General features: G+C 41.9%; 1 protein-coding gene across 3 annotated transcripts in view; it reads left to right on the top strand.

Moving 5' to 3' along the window:
* The first annotated feature begins 2918 nt into the window (after positions 1–2918).
* Positions 2919–19130, top strand: part of FAM120B (family with sequence similarity 120 member B) — a 66830-nt gene continuing 50618 nt past the window's right edge. For 2 of the 3 annotated variants that reach the window (XR_016281737.1, XM_089529972.1), the window contains exons 1-3: positions 2919–2993; positions 16767–17821; positions 18477–18657. Coding sequence is in view for 2 of the 3 variants with exons in the window: in XM_089529972.1 (XP_089386098.1) it covers positions 16802–17821; positions 18477–18657 (1201 nt within the window). In the remaining variant the exon portion in view is untranslated. Of the gene's footprint in view, positions 2994–3178; positions 3241–16766; positions 17822–18476; positions 18658–19130 lie in introns of those variants that run through there. The other variant, XM_089529973.1, reaches the window with a different exon arrangement.

Below are 19130 nucleotides of genomic sequence, written 5' to 3'. Positions count from 1 at the left end.
TGTTGTTATTATTATTATTATTTAAATTGTCTCTGGAGAGAAATATATATATATAGGAGACAGACTTTGTGTGTTTAATTTGTTCAGTCTTTATGTGTATAAATTTATGTGTATAAATAGTGAACACTATTTATGTGTAGCTACATGTTTAGCTATGGCATAGTGGTTTGAGCATTGGACTATGAGTCTGGAGACCAGGGTTCGATTCTGAGCTTGGCCATGAAACCCCTTGGGTGACCTTGGGCAAGTCACACTCTCTCAGCCTCAAGGGAAAGCAAGGGCAAACCTCCTCTGCACAAATCTTGCCAAGACAACCCCATGATAGGTTCACCTTAGGGTCACCATAAATCAGAAATGACTTGCAGGTACACAACAACAACAACAAACAGGATTAGGATTGGGGAACCACAACTACAAGTAATATTGTTTGTAACAGAGAAGTGAGATAGAAATAAACGTTTTATTACTTTATTATCTTATGAAGAGAAATGGCAAAGCAAAGCAATGTTTTACTTTTGGAAGGTATGATTTTGAGCCCAGATGACAGGGAAAACAATGATTCATGATTGATTGATTGATTGATTGATTGGAGAGCGGGGTGTGTCACTGGGCAAGATTATTTATAAAATATATATTAAAATATAAGATGAATGGGTACAACGTAAGGGCTGGGCATTTTGGCAGCAGTGACTTGTAGTATATCCAAGTGTTTATCATTAATAATGAAAGACATCAGAGCAGAAGGCTGCACCTTCAATTTTTTTAAAGTATGTGCTCTGTCCATGTCACTGCACACTCTGCAATGGCCACAAAGGCTGCATCCACACTGCAGAAACAATCCAGTTTGACACCACTTTAACTGCCATGGCTCAAGGCTATGGAATTCTAGCATTTGTAGTTTGTTGTGGCACTTTTGACCCACAAGACTACAAATCCCAGAATTCCATCGTATTGAGCAATGGCAATTAAAGTGGTGTCAAACTGGATTGTTTCTGCAGTGCGGAGGCAGCCAAAGAGACCCCTTCTCCATTGGAGGGTCTCTATCGTTCCCTCTTCGCCCGCCCGCTTTAGTGGCCTGAATTCTGCGCGGGCGGGGACTACAAGAAAGATGCTCCGGCAGCTGGTGGGAAGGTCATGTGATTGGCAACATCCTTGGCCGGGAAAGAACCATAGAGTTGGTGGTAGACGTTGTTCGCACATGCGCACTGTAGGCCGTTCGTGCAAAGAGTTTAAAATGGAACTTCCGGGATACCTAACTTCCGGTTCCTTTCCTCTATAGGAAATTGTAAAGCTTTAAGGTTGCGAGCCCCATTTACTGGATGGGAGGTCCTAAAGAATACTTACAAAGATTGCTTTGTAAATAAAAGAAATATGCTAGGATTGAAGACCCACTTTCCTTGCATACCCTCAGGGTGCATCTGCACTGCAGAAATAATGTAGTTTGGCGCCACTTTAAGTGGTTAGCCCTGTCCTATGGAATCCAGGGACCTGTAGTTCTACTGGGTCTTCAGCTTTCTCTGCCCAAGAGTGCTGGTGCCTCACAAAAACTACAAATCCCAGCGTTCTGTAGGATTGTGCCATGGGAGTTAAAATGGTGTCAAGCTGAATTATTTCTACAGTGTAGAAATACAGCCTCAACTGGCATGGCTCAGTGGTGTGGAATTCTGGGATTTGTAGTTTTGTAAGATGTTTAGCCTTCCCTGTCAAGATTGCTCTAGTCAGCAGTGGTCCCCAAACTCTGCTCTTTAAGGGATTTCGGAGTTCAGCTCCCAGAATCCCAGACTATTGGCCAACATGGCTGAGGTTTCTGGGAGATGAAGTCCAAAATTTCTTAAAGGGCACAGTTTGGGGACCACAACAAACTACAAATCCCAGGATTCCATAGAATAGAGCCATTAGAGTTAAATTGGCGTCAAACTGCATTAATTCTTCAGCGGGGCAGCAGTCACTCAGAGGACTGATGGAGACTGGGATGGGAAAGTACCAGGGAAAAGTATTGTTGTGCACTACCAGTCCCAGAATCCCCCAGTCAGCATGGCCAATGCAGTACTGACTGAGGAGTTCTAGGAGCTGTCCAAAGAAGTCATATCCCCAAATTTCTACTGGGTGAGATTGATGGCTTCAAGAAGAGATGTGAGTTGTGCCCAACAGTGTGACAAGGTTAGGGCTCTCAGGTTTGGACTCTTCCAGGCCCTGAGTGGCAGAGGCCAAAAATGGAGATCTAAGGGCCATTTCTGATGCTATCCCAGGGGTGGGTCCTGATGACGCCTTTAAGCATGATACACTGAGCATCAAATACAGAGTGTGAAGTCTTAAAAATAATAATGAAAAAAATACATATATATACACTTTTCAAGACTGCACTCTCACCATGAGATTCCTCCCCTTGAACTGAAGAATGGAGGGAAGGGGCTGAGATCTGATAAGTCTAGGCAGCACAGATGCCAATGGTAAGAGGCAAGAGTTGTGAGAGGGCCTCCCCATATTTTGCGAGGCTGGGTCAAAGTGCATTAGCACCACAGACCCAGGATCCGTATCACAGAACCATAAAAGCTGGGAGAGACATCAAGGGCCATCTAGTCCATGCAGGAACTCTCAATCAAAGCATCCCTATTGACAGATGGCCATCCGGCCTCTGTTTAAAGACATCTAAGGAAGGAGACTCCACTGTCAGGAAGCCCCTCCTAATGTTGAGGTGGGATCTCTTTTTCCCTGTAGTTTGAGTCCCTTGCTCCATCCATGCCCTGTTCTCTGGAGCAGCAGAAAACAGGCTCGCTCCCTCCCTCCCTCCTCAATATGACATCCCTCTCTCTGACTCCTTTGAAGCACTAGTAGGAAAGGGGCGCTTGCGCCCTTCCCTCCAGGTCCCTCAGTGGCTGCCCCGCAAATGGACGGCGGGGAATGGAAGGCGATGGGGAGCCGGACGTTTCTGCGCAGACTCCGTCACTCAGAGCGGAGGCGGCGCGGCGGGGAAGGAAGCGGCGGAAGGCTGGGTCAGTGCTGTTGGCTTCTCTCTTTGAAGAAGGCAGGGGCTCCTCTTTAAGCCTTTGTCTGGCTCAAGAGGGCCCCACAACAAACCCCAACTCCCAGAATTCCATAGCCTTGAGCCAGACAAAGACTTAAAGCAGTGCCAAACCAGGTTACTTCTCAAGTGTGGATGCAGCCTCTGTGTGGACTGCCACTCTGGAGGCCTGGGTTCAAATCCTGGCTCAGCCATGGAAACCCACTAAGTGGCTATGGGTGAGTCACACACTCTCAACCTGGCAATGGCAAACCCCCTCTGAAGAAACCTGCCATGAAAACCCTATGATAGGTTCACTTTGTTGTTGTGTGCCGTCAAGTCATTTCCAAGTTATGGCAATCCTAAGGCAAACTCATCCTGGAGGTTTTTTCTTGGCAAGGTTGTTCAGATTGCCCCATCTTTTACATACTTCATGAAATGCCCCTAAGTTTTACACTCGACTTATCCAAGGGAAGCAGGTGAATGCCACAGCGTGTTTCTGCCTAAAGGTAGGTGTTTGAGGAGCAGTGGTGTCACACACACACATCCCTTTGGATGTCACCTGGGGTGGTCCACACCCTCCTAGTGACGCCACTGGTCCTTGAACAGATCAAGCCAGAACTGTCTCTGGAAGCCAGGATGACTAAATTGAGGCCGTCGTACTTTGGCCACATCATGAGGAAAAATGAATCATTAGAAAAGGCAGTGATGCTCAGAAAGGTGGAAGACAGTCGAAAGAGAGGAAGAGGAGATGCGTGGGCCTGGGCCAGCAGGGCCTGAGCAGGGAGGTTGAGGACAAGGAAACTTGGAGGTGTCTCGTCCACAGGATCACCATGAGTTGAGGCCAACTTGAGGGCAGTTAACAACCACAACAATACGGCCCTTAAAGTCTCCCTTTTTGGCTCTTTAATGCCATGAAATTGATAGTGCTGTATGTTGGACAACCTGTTGGCCTATTTCTGGTCTGTCCAGCTGGCAAACACACTATACATAGAATCTTGTACATAGAATCTTGTATCATCCCTTATCAGAAATACTCAGGGCAACAGGTGTTTGGGTTTTGTACATACAGTGGACTACTGTATTGATATTCACAGGTTTGTCATCTGCATTTAAACATCTGGAAGGCAAGCCCCATTGCTTTCAATGAGTGCGCATGTGATGGCCACCATTAAAGACCATGTGACTCAAGGTCCCACATTTTTCCTTCTCTGTGGTGGGGTCCAGAACGAATCCCCCATAGACACAAAGAGCAGACCATACCTGTATTTGCATATACATACATGATGAGATATCTTGGAGATGAGACCCAAGTCTAAACACAAACTCCATTTATGTTTCAAATACACTCTCTACACATAGCCTGAACGTAATTGTATCCAATATTTTAAATAATTTTGTGCATGAAACAAAGTTTGTGTACACTGAACCATCAGAAAGCAATGGTGACACTATCTCAGCCACCCATGAAAAAAGTTTTAGTTTCTGAAGTACAGTATATCACAATTCTGCATAAGGGGAACTCAACCTGTAGCACCTTTGAGACTAACTGAAAGAAAGATTCTGGTAGCATGAACTTTCCTAGATTTGAATCTAGTTCCTTTGATACCAAAGCCCGTGCCACCAGATTGTTTCTTTTAGTTAGTCTTAAGGACTGCAAGATCCTTTTGCATACTGTTTTTACAGACTAACATGGCTATGGCTATGGCTTTGAATAAACACACTGTGTGATTCATGTGATCTGTAATGCTGCCCATTGGGATTTTGGTTCTTATGAGAAATATGCCCAAGCATCATCCATCATAATGTTTCTACCTATTATGGACAAAGCCTCTGGAAAAACAAACAGACTAAACATAATGAAAGCATTTCCTCTTGCCACTTGCAGTCCTAGCTGTGGCTGGCTAGGGGATGACAAGAGCACATATGCCATGCACTGTTTCTTTATTCTACTAAGAAATGAAGTCCAGTATTTAAATTAGAGAGGTGGCAATGAATAGCGTTTGTGTGTTGTGTGCCTTCAAGTTGTTTCAGACTTCTGTTGACTGTAGGGCGAACCTAGTGGGAATTGAACGCTGGTCCCCAGAATCGCAATCTAACACCCAAACTGCTACAACACACTAATAGAGAAGAATAATGACACCTCTGATAAGATTTGTTTTGCTTCTAGACTGCAGACTTGAGAAGCTGTGGGGATTATTGGACAGAAGGTAGTCTTTGGTGGCAAGGAATTGCACGCGGGCAAGTAAGCAGCCTGGCAAGGGAGTGAAGGCTCCATTCCTCCTGTGCACCTATCATAAAAACCAAGGAAACTGCCAGAGGAGGGAAGTGCCATTCTCTCCAAGCATTATAGCAGCGATCAGCAACTTGTAGCTATCCAGATGTTGCTGGACTCTTAACTTGCATCTCTCCTAGCCAGCACAGCCAGTGATGAGGGACAGTAAGAGTTTCAATAACATAAGCAGGGGACCATTAAGCTGCTCAGTCCTGTAGTATAGAAACACAACGCTAGGAGAAAAGGTTTGAGTTCTGTAGTGCTTGGAGAAGTTACCTCTTTGGACTTTGTAAACTGGTCATGCTAGCTCAGAGATTCTGGGAATCACACTCCAGAAAGTGATTTTTTCAAGATCTAGATATCTGTCTCTCTTCTTCCAGTCAGCTAATGGATTGTTTTCTAGCTAGTATCTTTTGTGGGCTTATTTATAAGGCTAGGATAAAGTGTTCAGGCTAAACCAGGGAGATATAAGTCTATAGCTCAGCCCATACACTTACCACGCACACATTTTCAAGTCACTATCTTTTATTTTTTCAACTAGTACATGAATATAATGTGCATAATTACTTTGCATGCTGAATTAGTTTGCATGCTAAAAGTGATGTGCATACACCAATTTATCTCTAACATAGAGCTTTTTCCATAGAAAGGTGCATAAAAGTTCTTATATTAGAGATGGCCAAGTTCTGCTTTTTAGTGGCAACCCTTAGCTTCTAAACACCCTTCAGGAATGTGTTTTTTCACACATCCTAAGATAATTCTGTTACCTTATCCACAGATCTGGCTCTGATTACATTCTGTCCCACTACCACAATTGTATAAATATGCTTTATACCTGAGGCTTTAGTATCACTATGTATTGCATCCAAAGAGGTGGTTTATATCCACAAAAGCTCATGCTAAAGTAAAAAAAATAGTTAGTCTTAAAGGTGCTGCCATATTCCTTTTTTTCTCCCCCACTCTTCCTCCTTTTCATACTTGCAGACAGCTGTCACTAAGGTCTTTAACTATTGTGGAGTACAGAATAGGAACAAGCCGTGGCCCCTAGGGACAGTTGTATGCAGCCCAGGGAGAGTTGTGACATTAAGTGTGAATTCCTCCCCTATACATTTTTCACAAGTAAAAAATGTGGCCACAGTGACACATGCCTTAGTTACATACCATATGGATTACTATAATGGGCTCTATGGGCGGCTGCCTCTGATGAGTGCGTAGAAGCTTCAGTTGATCCAAAGAGCTGCAGACAGATTGTTAACTAGTGCTGGCACACAGCTCCTCTCCTGCAACAACTCCACTAGCCATTTCTGAGTTACATCTGTTTCTGGGTAGAATTCAAAGTACAGGTTATGATTTGTGAAGCCCTGTATGGCTTAGGGCCAGGCTGTCTGGCAGACTGTATCTCAACATGTGAGCCTGTCTATGTTTTTAGATCTTTTGAGAAGGCCTGTCTTTCTGTTTAACCACCTTCACATGGGAACATGGGAAAATAGAATACTTGGTCCAATGCTGTAGAACTCCTTTCCTAGAGATGCTAGACTAGTGCCCTTGCTATCCTTCAGATGAAGACATTTTTTGTTTTGGCAAGAGCCAAGATTTTCAGCGCTGATGGATCATGGGAAAAGGGCCTTTAATAACCTAATCTGCTGTTTACAGTTGTTGTTTTTCTTTTAATTGCTTTAAATTTTGTTGATAGTAATATTTTAACTTCTGTATGATGTGTACTTTCAGCTGTATGTTGACTTTGTAAGCCACTTTGAGGCACAGAGGTAGGAGAAAGGTGGAAGATAAATAATAAATAAATAAATAATACCTCCCATCCCATGAAAATCTCTGCCATCCACAGCTTCATAGTCAGAACTGTTGTTAAGTAAACTACCAGTAAGTTAACTGCTTTGAGCTATTTAAAGGTAGGCCAGTAGTAGTGCCTCCAGCTTGTCCCTGAGCTACCGATGAACACTTCAACCCTGCTTCATTAAGGAGAAAATAAATTGGGATCAGGTTGCATATACAACAAGGATAGGATATCTATAGTTCTTCTAATAATTTGGACTACCACTCCAACAGTTCCTTAGCATAGGCCATGCTGGGCATGGTTGATGGAAACTATAAATCAAAACATCTTGAGGTCCCAAAGTCCCCAACTCCTGATATACAGGCTGCTGTATAGTCACCCTCTTGCAATTTAAAAGGTTCACTCGCTGAATCTATCCACTGTATGTTTTTGAGCATTGTGTTCAAAGTGTTGGCTTGAGACATATCAACAGTATTAGCTTGTATAGAAATTTTAACATTCAGAATTAGGAGTTGCTCCAGAGGGAGAAAGTGGTTCATCCTTTGTTCTTTAGCAACAGTTTGATCAGCAGAAATTGGCATGTGTAGTTTTTTCAATGGATATAAACTTTACCATGTAGTAACATACGCAGGTAATATCTGCCAAGGATAAGGGAAGTCAAGATCATAAAACAGCTGGCAGACCTACATAATAATTCTTATCTCATTCCTGGTGGCACAGTGGTGGCACTGTGGTTAAATACTGGTACTGCAGCCACAAGGTTATGAGTTGGATCCCAGGGCTCTAAGGTTGACTTAGGCCTGTTACAGACAGGCCTTTTAGTACGGAGTCAGTCCGTACTAGGGTTAGGAAGGTGCGGTGCTTCCGCACCCCCCTAACCCTAATACGGACTGAGTCCGTACAAAATGGCGGCGCCCCATCTACATGGGAGCCGCCATGACGACGTCACGACCATGCCGCCTCTATACGGGGTGGCGTGGACGTGACATCGTCGCTCCGCGCGAGGGCGCTTAGTGCGCCCTTTGTGTGGAGCAGGAAGGAGCTCCGTTTCGGAGCTCCTTCCTGGTTTGCGTCGCTGGTTTGTGTCGCTGGGCGCAGCCTTCAGACAGCTGCGCCCAGCAACGCAAGGGAGAAAGGGGCCAAGCGGCCCCTTTCTCCTCCTCCCCGCCGCCACGGGGTGTCCTTGGGATTTGAAGCCCCAAGGACACCCCTTTCCAGGCTGCGGGGAAGCAGCCTTTTGCCGCTTCCCCGCGGCCTGGAAAGCGGCGGATCGGGGCCTCAGTGGCTGCTGTTCTGGCCACTGAGGCCCCGATACCCCGGGGAAAGGGGCGGGTACAGGCTGCCGCTTTTCGGCGGTCTGTAACGCACCTTAGTCTTCCATTCTTTTGTAGGTTAATAAAATGTATACCCAGCTTGTGGAGGGCAATTGGCTTTCACAATGTAAATTACTTAGAGAGTGCTGAGTTCATTAAGCGGTATAGAAATGTAAATGCTAAATGCCATTCATCCTCACAGTACTTGGTGTGAAGAACATTCTTAATATTGTGGTTTATAGATTTTAGGTTAAGGTTGGGAATCGTTTTTGCTTAGGGCTAAAGCAGGGAGGATCCTGTGACCCTGCAGATGTTGTGAACTGCACTTCCTATAATCTCTCACCACCATTGCCCCTGATTTTTAAGGCTGATGGGAGTTTCAGGCCCAAAATATTTTAGAGGTCCACAGTTGTCCAACTTGGGGCTAAAAATAATTTTTGTGCTATGCTGCTGTCTGAATAAAATCTTTTGCTTGTCACTTATCATTATCTAAGCAGCTTTGTAGATGTTCCTGTTTGATGACAGTCGTTTTAAATCAGTATAGTAAATCTGTTGATTTAGTGAGATCTATTGATCAGTGTTGTACATGTTGGAAAGATGATAACATCTGTGCTGTAAGTGCAGAAAGCTATCTGCCCCAAGAAATGGCCAAGGAGGCTGTGTTCCTTTGCAAACATGGCAATAACCAGGACTCAAACAATTCTAGAAACTCAGAAAAAATTGTCTATCAGCAAATAATTTCAGACTCCTGTTTTGCTCAGGATATGAAGAATTCACCATTGGTCTGCAGATCTAATGTGAGAGTCTGACAATAACTTCTACCCATTTTGACCAAAGTGATGCTCAAAACTCCATAACAAAGGCCTTTATCTTATATGGTGTGAGAAATGCCAGATAGCCAAGCTGCCTTCAGGGAGTAAAGAGGCACTAGAGATCATATTGCAAACATACATTGATAATGAAGTCCACCAAAGAATTTCAGAAGAGAATCAGCCTGAGCTTTATAGAGTATAGCAAGGCCTTTGTGTAGATCATGCAAAAATTTGGATCACTGTTAAAGAGACAGATATGCCACAACATTTGATTATCCTAATGTGTAACCTGTACTTAGGACAAGAAGCTGTGATCAGAACAGAATCTAAAGGAACTGAGTGGTTTCCAGTTGGCAAGGGAGTCAGGCAAGACTGTATTTTATCACTCTGTGTGTCTGTCTTGTACACCAAAATGTCATACTTAATGCAGGATTATACTTTGAGGAGGGAGATGTGAAAATTGAAGGAAGGAACAGCAACAATTTAAGATTAGCAGATGACACCATGCTATTAGCAGAAAATAGCTAAGGATAGGAATGATTACTTAAGAAAGTCAAAGAAGAAAGTATAAAAGCTGGTTTATAGTTGAACATGAAGAAAACAAAAATAATGACCGCAGATTACTTACATAACTATAAAGCAGAAAATGAAGACATTAAAATACAGTAGTTCAAGATTTTCCATATCTTGGCCCAGTCATTAATGAGAATGGAGACTGCAGTCAAGAAATCAGAATATTAGGACTTTGAAGGCTAGTTCTGAAGGAACAAGACAAGCTCCTGAAGCATAAAGTTGTATAATTGTATACTAAACTTAAGAAAACTCTATGACAGGTTTGTCTTGGGTCACCATAAGTCAGAAATGACTTGAAGGCACACAACAACAGCAAGCTAAAGTTAAGATAGTCCATGCCATCATATTTCCCATGACTATGCAAGATTATGAAAGCTGTACATTGAAGAAAGCCTATTGGAAGAAAATACAGTCAGTCCTTCACATTCCCTGGGGTTAGGGATGCAAGACCCACACAAAAGTGGGAAATCTCTAGCCTCCCAGACCATATTTAACACATGCACATACACATACACACACACAAAAATACAATCTGCAGATTCCACACCCTGGATGCCTTAGGGAAGCTGGGTTCCTTTGCAATGCAGAAGTGGGTGTCTGACATGACTTACCACCACTTCCATTGCTGCCATATGTAATTTTTAATGGGGACTTACAAGCCTCATTCGCAGTCTCTCAGTCTCACAAAGTGTGCAATCACTATTTAAAATGGCACAGGGCAGCAGCAAATGTGGAAGCAAATAATCTGTGAATAATCAAATCTGCAAAAGTTAAACCCGCAAATGGGGAGGGCTGACTATAAACTCATTTGAAATGTGGTGCCATGGACTGCTAAAAAGAAATGAATTAATCCTAGAGAAAATCAAGCCTGAACTCTTCCTAGAAGCCAAGGTGACTAAACTGAGACTGTTGTACTTTGGCCATATCATGAGAAGTCATTGCTTACTAGAAAAGATAATAATACTTGGTAAAGTAGAAGGCAGTAGGAAAGAAAGAAGACCATGTTCCAGATGGATAGACTCAATCAAGGAAGCCACGGCTCTTGAGTCTTTGAGACCTAAGCAGGATTTGGAGGTCTCTCATTCATAGAGTCAGTCTAAGTCAAGCTAGATCTGATGGCAATGAACAACAACCAACACACTTTATTCTGGGTCATTTGTTGACTCACTGGATAAATAATCGAGTATTTAAAGGTGCTCAGTAATGTAAAATTGCCCATGTTGTTCATATAAAAGAATCACATTTTAGGAACATCTGTACAAATTAGAAATATTTTGTTTTCCATGTTACTTACTAAAGTAACCACATACAAAAGCAATGCTTTTATACTGACTTGCAGTTGAATATAAAACCATACAATGACAAACTGGTCAAAATACCAGCAGTTAATAAAACAAATGTATAGTATGGTCATGAATATTTTCTTAGAAGTAAATCCCAAAGTGTCCGGGGGAGGGGGGTGCTTAGAAAAATGTGCATAAAACTGGTCTCAGTCATTCAAGACAACCTGTAGAAATCTAAATTGTACAGATCCATCCTGAATGCAATAAATGCATTTCCAGGTGGGAAGGTCTTGATCATCTTTCTACGAACCAGAAGCTGGTCAGATGAGCGTCCCTGGACAAGGAGTTCTATTGAGGTGATACCAGAGCAGGCCTAGGAATATAGTAATAACTTGGTAGTAGACAGCTGGACATTAAAACCAGGGCCCTTCAGAAAAACAGACGTTTCACTATTTTATGCCAGTATAGTTCCTGCAAGGGAGGGATGGGCAAAGTGTGGAGCTGGGGATGCATGTTTTTGTGGTCCTTGACCTCTCTAGATTTCCCAAACTACCTTTTTCCTGATCATAAAATAAACACAACACTGTATTGCTTTCTTTTGTATTGCCCATCACTTTATTGCCTTCCTTTGAAGCATCCAGGAGTGGCATTCGTATCTTATGCAGGTAGCAGGAGCCTGTTTTACACACCCGAAGTGGATTTTTACCCACTTCTGGTTTTGTTATTGTTATTTTGGGAGGGCACTCCATTTTGGCAATCCATGAGGGCTCCAGGACACAAAATTGACCCTGGGTCCAACCCCTACTGGAAGGGTGTGGCATATTTTTACTGGTGATGAGCTGAATCAGTGGACAATGTCTTGTTTGTATTTGCAACAGTTTGTAAGGTTGAAATCCTTACAGAATATTATATTGAAATGCTTAAAAAAACTTTTGCACACATTAATTCTGCAATTAGTTAAGTGTGTTGTGTCCAATCCTAGAAATGTAAAAGGGAGGGGGGTGATCATATAACTGGAAAAGAACTCATTCACATAGAAATTTGATTCAATATCCTCTTTGAGGAAAAAACCACAGTTTCATGTTAGTTCTAGATTCCTATTAAGCTCTTCCCCTTTAGTCCATTACAGTTGGCTGTCCGTATACAAAGATTCTTTATAGCAATAGCAAGTATGTTTCTATACTGCTTATCAGTGAACTCGCACTCCCTAAGCGATTTACAATGTGTCCACTGATTCAGCTTGAAAGTATTAAAAAAATACAAATTCCAAAAAGCAAACCTTGATTTTGCCATTTTATGTAAGGGACATCATTTTACTATGCCATTGTATTTAATGGGACTTGAGCATCCTTGGGAATTTTGGTATCCACAGAGGATCCTGGAATCAAACCCCAGCAGATATCAAGGCCTACTGTACAATGCAAAGGAACTTGTAACTTACTTATGAAGGACAGGGATTTTTTAAATGTAAAGCTAGGAAGTAAACCTGCATGCAGCTTTTGAAGTTAACAATGCTTTATCACCTTTTGGGAATAGAGCATACCAAATGTAACACCTTGGAGAGAATTTGTTATTCAAAATATGCGAAATCAGCAGTGTGAAAGGTTAACAGCAACCCAATTAAAAGGTGTAGTGAATTTGTTAATTGTTTGTATTAAAATGGGGAAAAAATCATGTTCACTAATGTAAAACAAGGTAAAGAAAGCCTTGCATCATTACAGTTTGGAATTCTTATATTACCTAGCGGACTGTCTTAAAATACCATTAAGTTATATTGGTATGTATGTAATATATGTGGTAATTTCAATTTTGGAGTATTTTTGATTTCTGAATTCTGGATAAGAGATACTCAACCTATATTTATTTATTTATTTTAAGTGAACACTTGTGTCAGATGAGATGAACCCTCTGGGCTCCTGATATTTGCCTGATATTTGCCTGATCATGCCATGTACTGAAGCCATGTCAGGATCTTCTTCTGTGCCTCTAGAAGTCAAAAATTTGAATTGTGATAGAGGTGATTATTATGGTACATGCTTGTGAGGACTAGAACCCATTTCTGAAAGCTATATTCTTCAATCAGTGGTATTTGGGGAGGAAAAGCTCATGGTAGATTGTGGCTTGTTTATACAGCGTGAAAAGGATTGGAAGCTGGGATTATATATGACAATAGAAGGGAAAGACAAAGAGACAGATTTTATAGTTTGGATATGGTTTTCTGATTTCATCTAATGGCCAGGGTAAAGTGGGGAGGAAGAACAAGATATAGATATGATAAATAAATCCATAGCCCAAAGTTCAAAAGCTAATTTAGTGTTGTCAATCCTCAGTAGGATTTTCAACTCCTTACATGAAAAACAGAATCCAATGGCCTATCACAGTCTGTTTTCCAATAGTCTAATCAGTTTTGAAAGCAGTCTCCCATGCAGCTTTAAGGGCTGCTGTCCAAGAAACGCAAGTATCCTGCCCTCCCTTGGTGCCTAGAACTACTATAGTTGTCTTTACAAGAACTTAAGAAATTTATTTTTGGACTAACTTACAGAACACTCCAGCCTGCATTGTTTGGTAATATTTGAGTTCCTTCTTTCTATTTTCTATTTTAGGTAGCCTAAACCAACCTAGCCATTCCCAAGTCTAGTTCTGTATCCACTACACCCTATGAAAGACTTACCCCTCAAATATTTCACAGATGAAAACTAGAACATGTGTGACCCAGCAACATCAGGGTGGTAAAAGTCATGAAAGAGGAAGAAGCTACAAGATGCTGGAGCAGTTTGCTTTTGCTTGATCTAACTGGGAAGCACAAGATTCTGCCCCACCCTCTCTCCTCTCCTCTACTGAGGCAATTGAGTGCAAATAACCTTTACCCTTTGATCTCAGTTTGCAACTCTTGAAGTAAGCTGAGGACAAAGGGGAATGAGGGAGGAGAACAAACGGGGGCATTTTATAAGCAGCTAAAAACATGGGACATCAGAAAATTAATCAAATATATTCCTGGCAAAATCAGGACAGTTAGAGTGTATGGGTAGATCAATCCTTTACTAGTGGAACTACTCATTGTACCATTGTTGTCTATCTTTCCTTTTCCCATGCAGTGTTTTTTTCCCTCAGTGTCACTGTGAAATGAACCCTGATCTAGCATTGAGGAGGAGAAGGAGGAGGCTGTTTGCTGTATTTTTCTAGCAGCAGCAAGAACAACTTTCCCAAGTTTCATCGAATACCATTCAGATGACTCAAAATTCTTCTCAGCCACCCCATGCAACAAATAGAGAAAGAGAGAGAAGTCTCTTCTGACTTCCCTTTCCAGGCTGGAGTACCTTCAAAGCTTTCAAGACTGTTTGGACACAGTTTAAGTAAAATAAAGCATGTAAAAATAAGATTGTTGTAGCCAATAACATAGGTATGTCACTGTCTTCCTCAGTTTTAAGAAAGCTAGCATCTTTAAATGCTCCTTTTGACCAGAACTAAGCAGTCAACTTGGTCTGGTGCTCCTTGAGGAGGAGGCTCAATAGGGAGCTAGCTTTACCTTCCAGACTGGGAAAGATTAGAGACAATTAAATCAAAGTGTCTCCATTTTGAGGAGCAGTCCTCAGGGCATCAACTCTGTTGAAAGCCATCCTCCCACTCATTTCCCAGAGGCAGAACTTTACGGAAGAGTAGTGTCCCACTCGTGGCTATTTGCAGGCCAGATGGGAAGGTTGGCTGGCTGGCTGAAATTTAGCCTGTCACCTAGAGGTCCAATTTTGCCATCACACATCATTTGATTATGTCATGGAGGAATTATGCCACTCTTTGTTTGATTATATCATAAACTATGTAGAACAGCTCATACAGCCCCATGCCTCTTTGCAGTATGGCAGCTTTCACCATCCTGATACTTTGAAAGTATGTTATACTGCAATTCTCATCATCTTCCACATAGCTAACTGGGCATTCAGGTGATTGTATTCCAATGAGGTGGCATCAATATGGCATCATTAATCCCAGGTTTAATATACAGTGGATCCTTAGGATGCACTGGGATTTGGTTCCAGGACCCTCTATGGATATCAAAATCCAAGGATGTTCAAGTCCTATTAAATACAATGGCATACTAAAATGGTGTACCTTATATAAAATGGAAAAATCAAGATTTGCTTTTTGGAATTTATATATATTTTTAAAATATTTTCAAACTGGGGATGGTTGAACCTGTGAATAAGGAATCTGTGGATGTGGAGGGTGAACTGCATAGTGTTCATATGATTCAATAATCCTTTTCTTTTAAAAGGGAGAGTTAGTTTTACCTTCTTCCATAGCACAAACTCTGTGATCCCTGATGTGCAAAAATCTGATAGTATAGGAAGTAGGAAGGCCTTTAAATATGGAGAAATATTTTCAAATATTTAACTATATGCTTTCCGTGTAGCAGAATACTTCATGAAAACCCTAAGTCATACTGTATATAATCAACTATAAATCAAGAAATGTAAGTCTAAAAAATAACGTTAAAAACCTGGGTTGACTTATCCATGGATCAGTATTAAAATAGGGGTTGAGGTCACCCCACCCAACTGGGGAAAGAAAGAATCACGAAGCCAAGTCTGCCAAAAATACGCTTCAAACGAGGAGGAGTTTTCTGGGTTGCTTTTGGACAATCCACTCCTTCAACCACACCTCAGTAGCATAGGCGCCCCAGAAGTCCCTAAGAAACCACCCAGAGTGATTGCCCCAGATCAGCCATGGTGGAAGGGAGGGTTGAAGGAGTGGCTTGTCCAAAAGCAAGCCAGAAAACTCTTCCCGGTTTAAGGCATGCTCTTTCTTTGCTGGACCTGTTCCCTTCCCCACCACCATTCCCTTCTCCTTTTGTGTTGTGTCTTTTTTAGATGTAAGCCTGAGGGCAGGGAACCGTCTAGTTAAAAATAATAATAATAATTGTAAGCCGCTCTGAGAGCTCCCATTCCAAGTCTCTGATACAGGTCTCCACCAACACCATTCCTGCTTAACTTTCAACACCTTCCTTCACACACACACACACACACACACACACACACACACACACTGTTTTAACCGGCTTCATGGCCTCCTCCCATTATTGCCATACTGTTTGCAAATTCACCTCAAATTTTGCTTGCTCTCCAACAAACAAAGACATGCACACACATACCCTAATCCTTATCTCCCACCCTCAGGTCCTCCTAGCCAGCCAGTTAGCTACCCACAGACTCCTTCACCATCCTTTCCCTTCCTATTAAAACACTCCCAGAATCCCTTCACTTCATTGCACTGATCAACCTACCTTAATCTCCCCCCCCCCCATCCTCTGCTTTAAATCATCTCTGATCAATTTCCACATGGAAGAATAGTTCCATCATTTATTCAGTTATTCCTGTGATGGGGAATTGGGCTTGAAGGTTCTGAATAAGACATTTGTTTATGTTTTCCCAATTTTCCTGGATCTGGGCTAAAATCAGGCAAAATTATCAAATTAAATGTAAAGGCTGAAAATTGTTTGATTCTTTACATCCTTCTTTTACATACCCCTAAATTTCACCCTTGATTTATCCATGGGTCATAGCAAATTCCATAATTTTGGGCCTAAAACCTGCCCTCAACTTATACATGAAGTTGACATATGCATGAGTGTATATGAGCTCTTTGTCTCTTGATGTCATGCCTGCCTTACATTAGTCCTCAGAATAGCTTGTGTTATGAGTTTCCTCTTTTCTTTTTTTTAGATTGCTGCTAATAGAATTTTACATATATCTCAAGTATGGGTGTTAGAGGCTTGCACTGGTTTGTGACCAACGCCTGCCCAGAGGTGTGTACAGTAGTAAACCTGAAAGAAATGGCAGAAAACCACCGCAGCAGATATCCTGGTTCTAACCCTGTTCTTGTGGTAGATGCTATGTCTTGTCTTCGGCAGTGGTACACACCAGAGTCATGGGTCTGTGGTGGCCAGTGGCGTGAATATATTTCCAGTTTGAATGGTTTTGTAAGTGTCTTCATAGCAGCTGGTATCAAACTGGTATTCTACTTTGATGGGGTGGTGGAGCAGAAAAAACGACATGAATGGGTCAAACGAAGATTGAAAAATAACAAAGAAATTGCCAGAATCTTTCAGATTATCAAGACCAATAAGCAACAACCTGGGAGAGGCATGTTCTTTATTCCATCTGGGTTGGCTACTTTTACACGCTTTGCCTTGAAGACCCTTGGTCAAGAGATAATATGTTCACTGCAAGAGGCAGACTATGAAGTGGCATCTTATGGACTGCAGAACAATTGCATGGGAATTCTTGGAGAAGACACAGACTACCTGATTTATGACACATCTCCATATTTTTCCATTAATAAGCTCCACTTGGATGAGATGGAAACAGTCATGTACTCAAGGCAGAAACTCTGCAGCAGGTTAGGCCTGCAAGTAACTGAGCTTCCCCTTTTGGCTTGCCTCCTCGGCACAGATATCGTTCCAGAGAGGGCCATGGAACATTTTCGGAATCAGTGTGTTGCTTCGTATTGTGCAAAAAGCCAAGGCTCTGATAAAAAGGCTAGCATGATTCTAGCTGTGGCAGATTATATTTCAGTTCTTCCACGTTCGTATGAAAGTTTGGTTGCTTTGGCAGAGAAGTTGCCTTCGGGATTAGACAAGACTATATTTTGCAAAGGAATAGAGTCTTACCTCCTACCAGGGCAGATGTCTCCATGGCTCCCTTGTGACTTTTCACATCATTCAGGATCCTCTCTCAAACAAGATGGGTCTCTGTGCTTAGATGAGGAGATTGTTCAGGTAACTCAGCTCTACATGTTCCTCTTCATAATATTTAAAATTGACTTGGTGGTCATGGTGCAAGTGAGGCTGGACCCCTAGGGGCCAAAGGCCAGGGCAGCACAGAGCCAAAGAACAGCAGCTGATGTGGGGCAGTAACAAACAGATTTGGTGTCAGCATGTAGACCAGCATGGAAATGCCAGGCTCCATTGGACTGATGCTGGTCATCACAACATGCTCCAGTCTTTTGTTTTTTAATTGGAGTTAGTAAACAATGGGTTTGGTTTGGTTTTTTTTGTCTGACATATTGAGAATGCAAAAGAATAGTGGGTAAGCAAAAGAAAGGGAAGCAAATATGTTAATTGTATACTTCTGAACTTTAGCAGTGCATTTATCTAAAGGGGCCCTTGCAAGACTATTAACTCCAGCATCTAAAATTACCAGCTGCTCCACCAGCTGTTATACCTCGGCTATTCTATAGACACACGTGTATGATATACACATCTTGTTTGATTATCATTCCCTTTATTGCTTAAAGTTCTTTGTTTTGGGATAATTTGTCCTTCTCTTTTTAAATCCCCATTGGACTTGCAGATCTATAAAGTATAAAATGACTAGACATGGCAAAATGACTACAAAGCAAACAAATAATATCTTTTGTTCACCCGAGAACAGATAGCAAAAGAACAGCATGTGAGAGCTGAAAGCTACATGGTGTACAATGTCCTGAGTGGTGGAGAGGTTGAATGCAGCAACACATTGGAAGATGAACATGATACAGAGCTTCCTGGTCAGGCGCTTATCTTCTGCCCTGCTCGTCAGCATATCTATTCGATCCTGCTGGAATCTGCAAAAGGTAAAGGGAGTGCTAGCATTTACTTTGTAATGCTGTATAAAGTTGGGAACAAAGAAGACTGACTGCTCCACATCTGTATTCACCAGCTTTTGGGGAGAAATTGGTGAATTGTGAAATATTGATATTCAAGATGGAGAAGCTCACATCTGTATGAAATTTAGGCGCTGATGCTGTAGGCAGCCTTTGTGTAGTTAGTAGGGAGAAGACCATTACAATGCATTAAAATGAGAATGAGGTACACTTGCATGCCGGCACATTTTTGAACCTTTTAAGGAGATTATTCCTTTAAGTGCCTTAATAAAATACTGATGAAGCTATTAATGATCAGAAATTGGACTGGAACAGTTACATTTAGACTTGCTTTGTAGGTTAGAAAAAAACAAGAACATTACCTTTTTAAAAAAAAACTTTTTTTTAAGAGGTTGAAATACCAATCCTAGATTAGTATGTAGAGAGATGTTGTAGCATTTTGG

Source organism: Sceloporus occidentalis, unplaced genomic scaffold (assembly GCF_023333645.1).
Source record: "Sceloporus occidentalis isolate IW3139 unplaced genomic scaffold, rSceOcc1.0.p SCAF_6, whole genome shotgun sequence".
Taxonomy (NCBI): domain Eukaryota; kingdom Metazoa; phylum Chordata; class Lepidosauria; order Squamata; family Phrynosomatidae; genus Sceloporus; species Sceloporus occidentalis.
The sequence above is the reverse complement of the archived record's forward strand: the minus strand, read 5'-3'. Positions and strand labels throughout refer to the sequence as shown.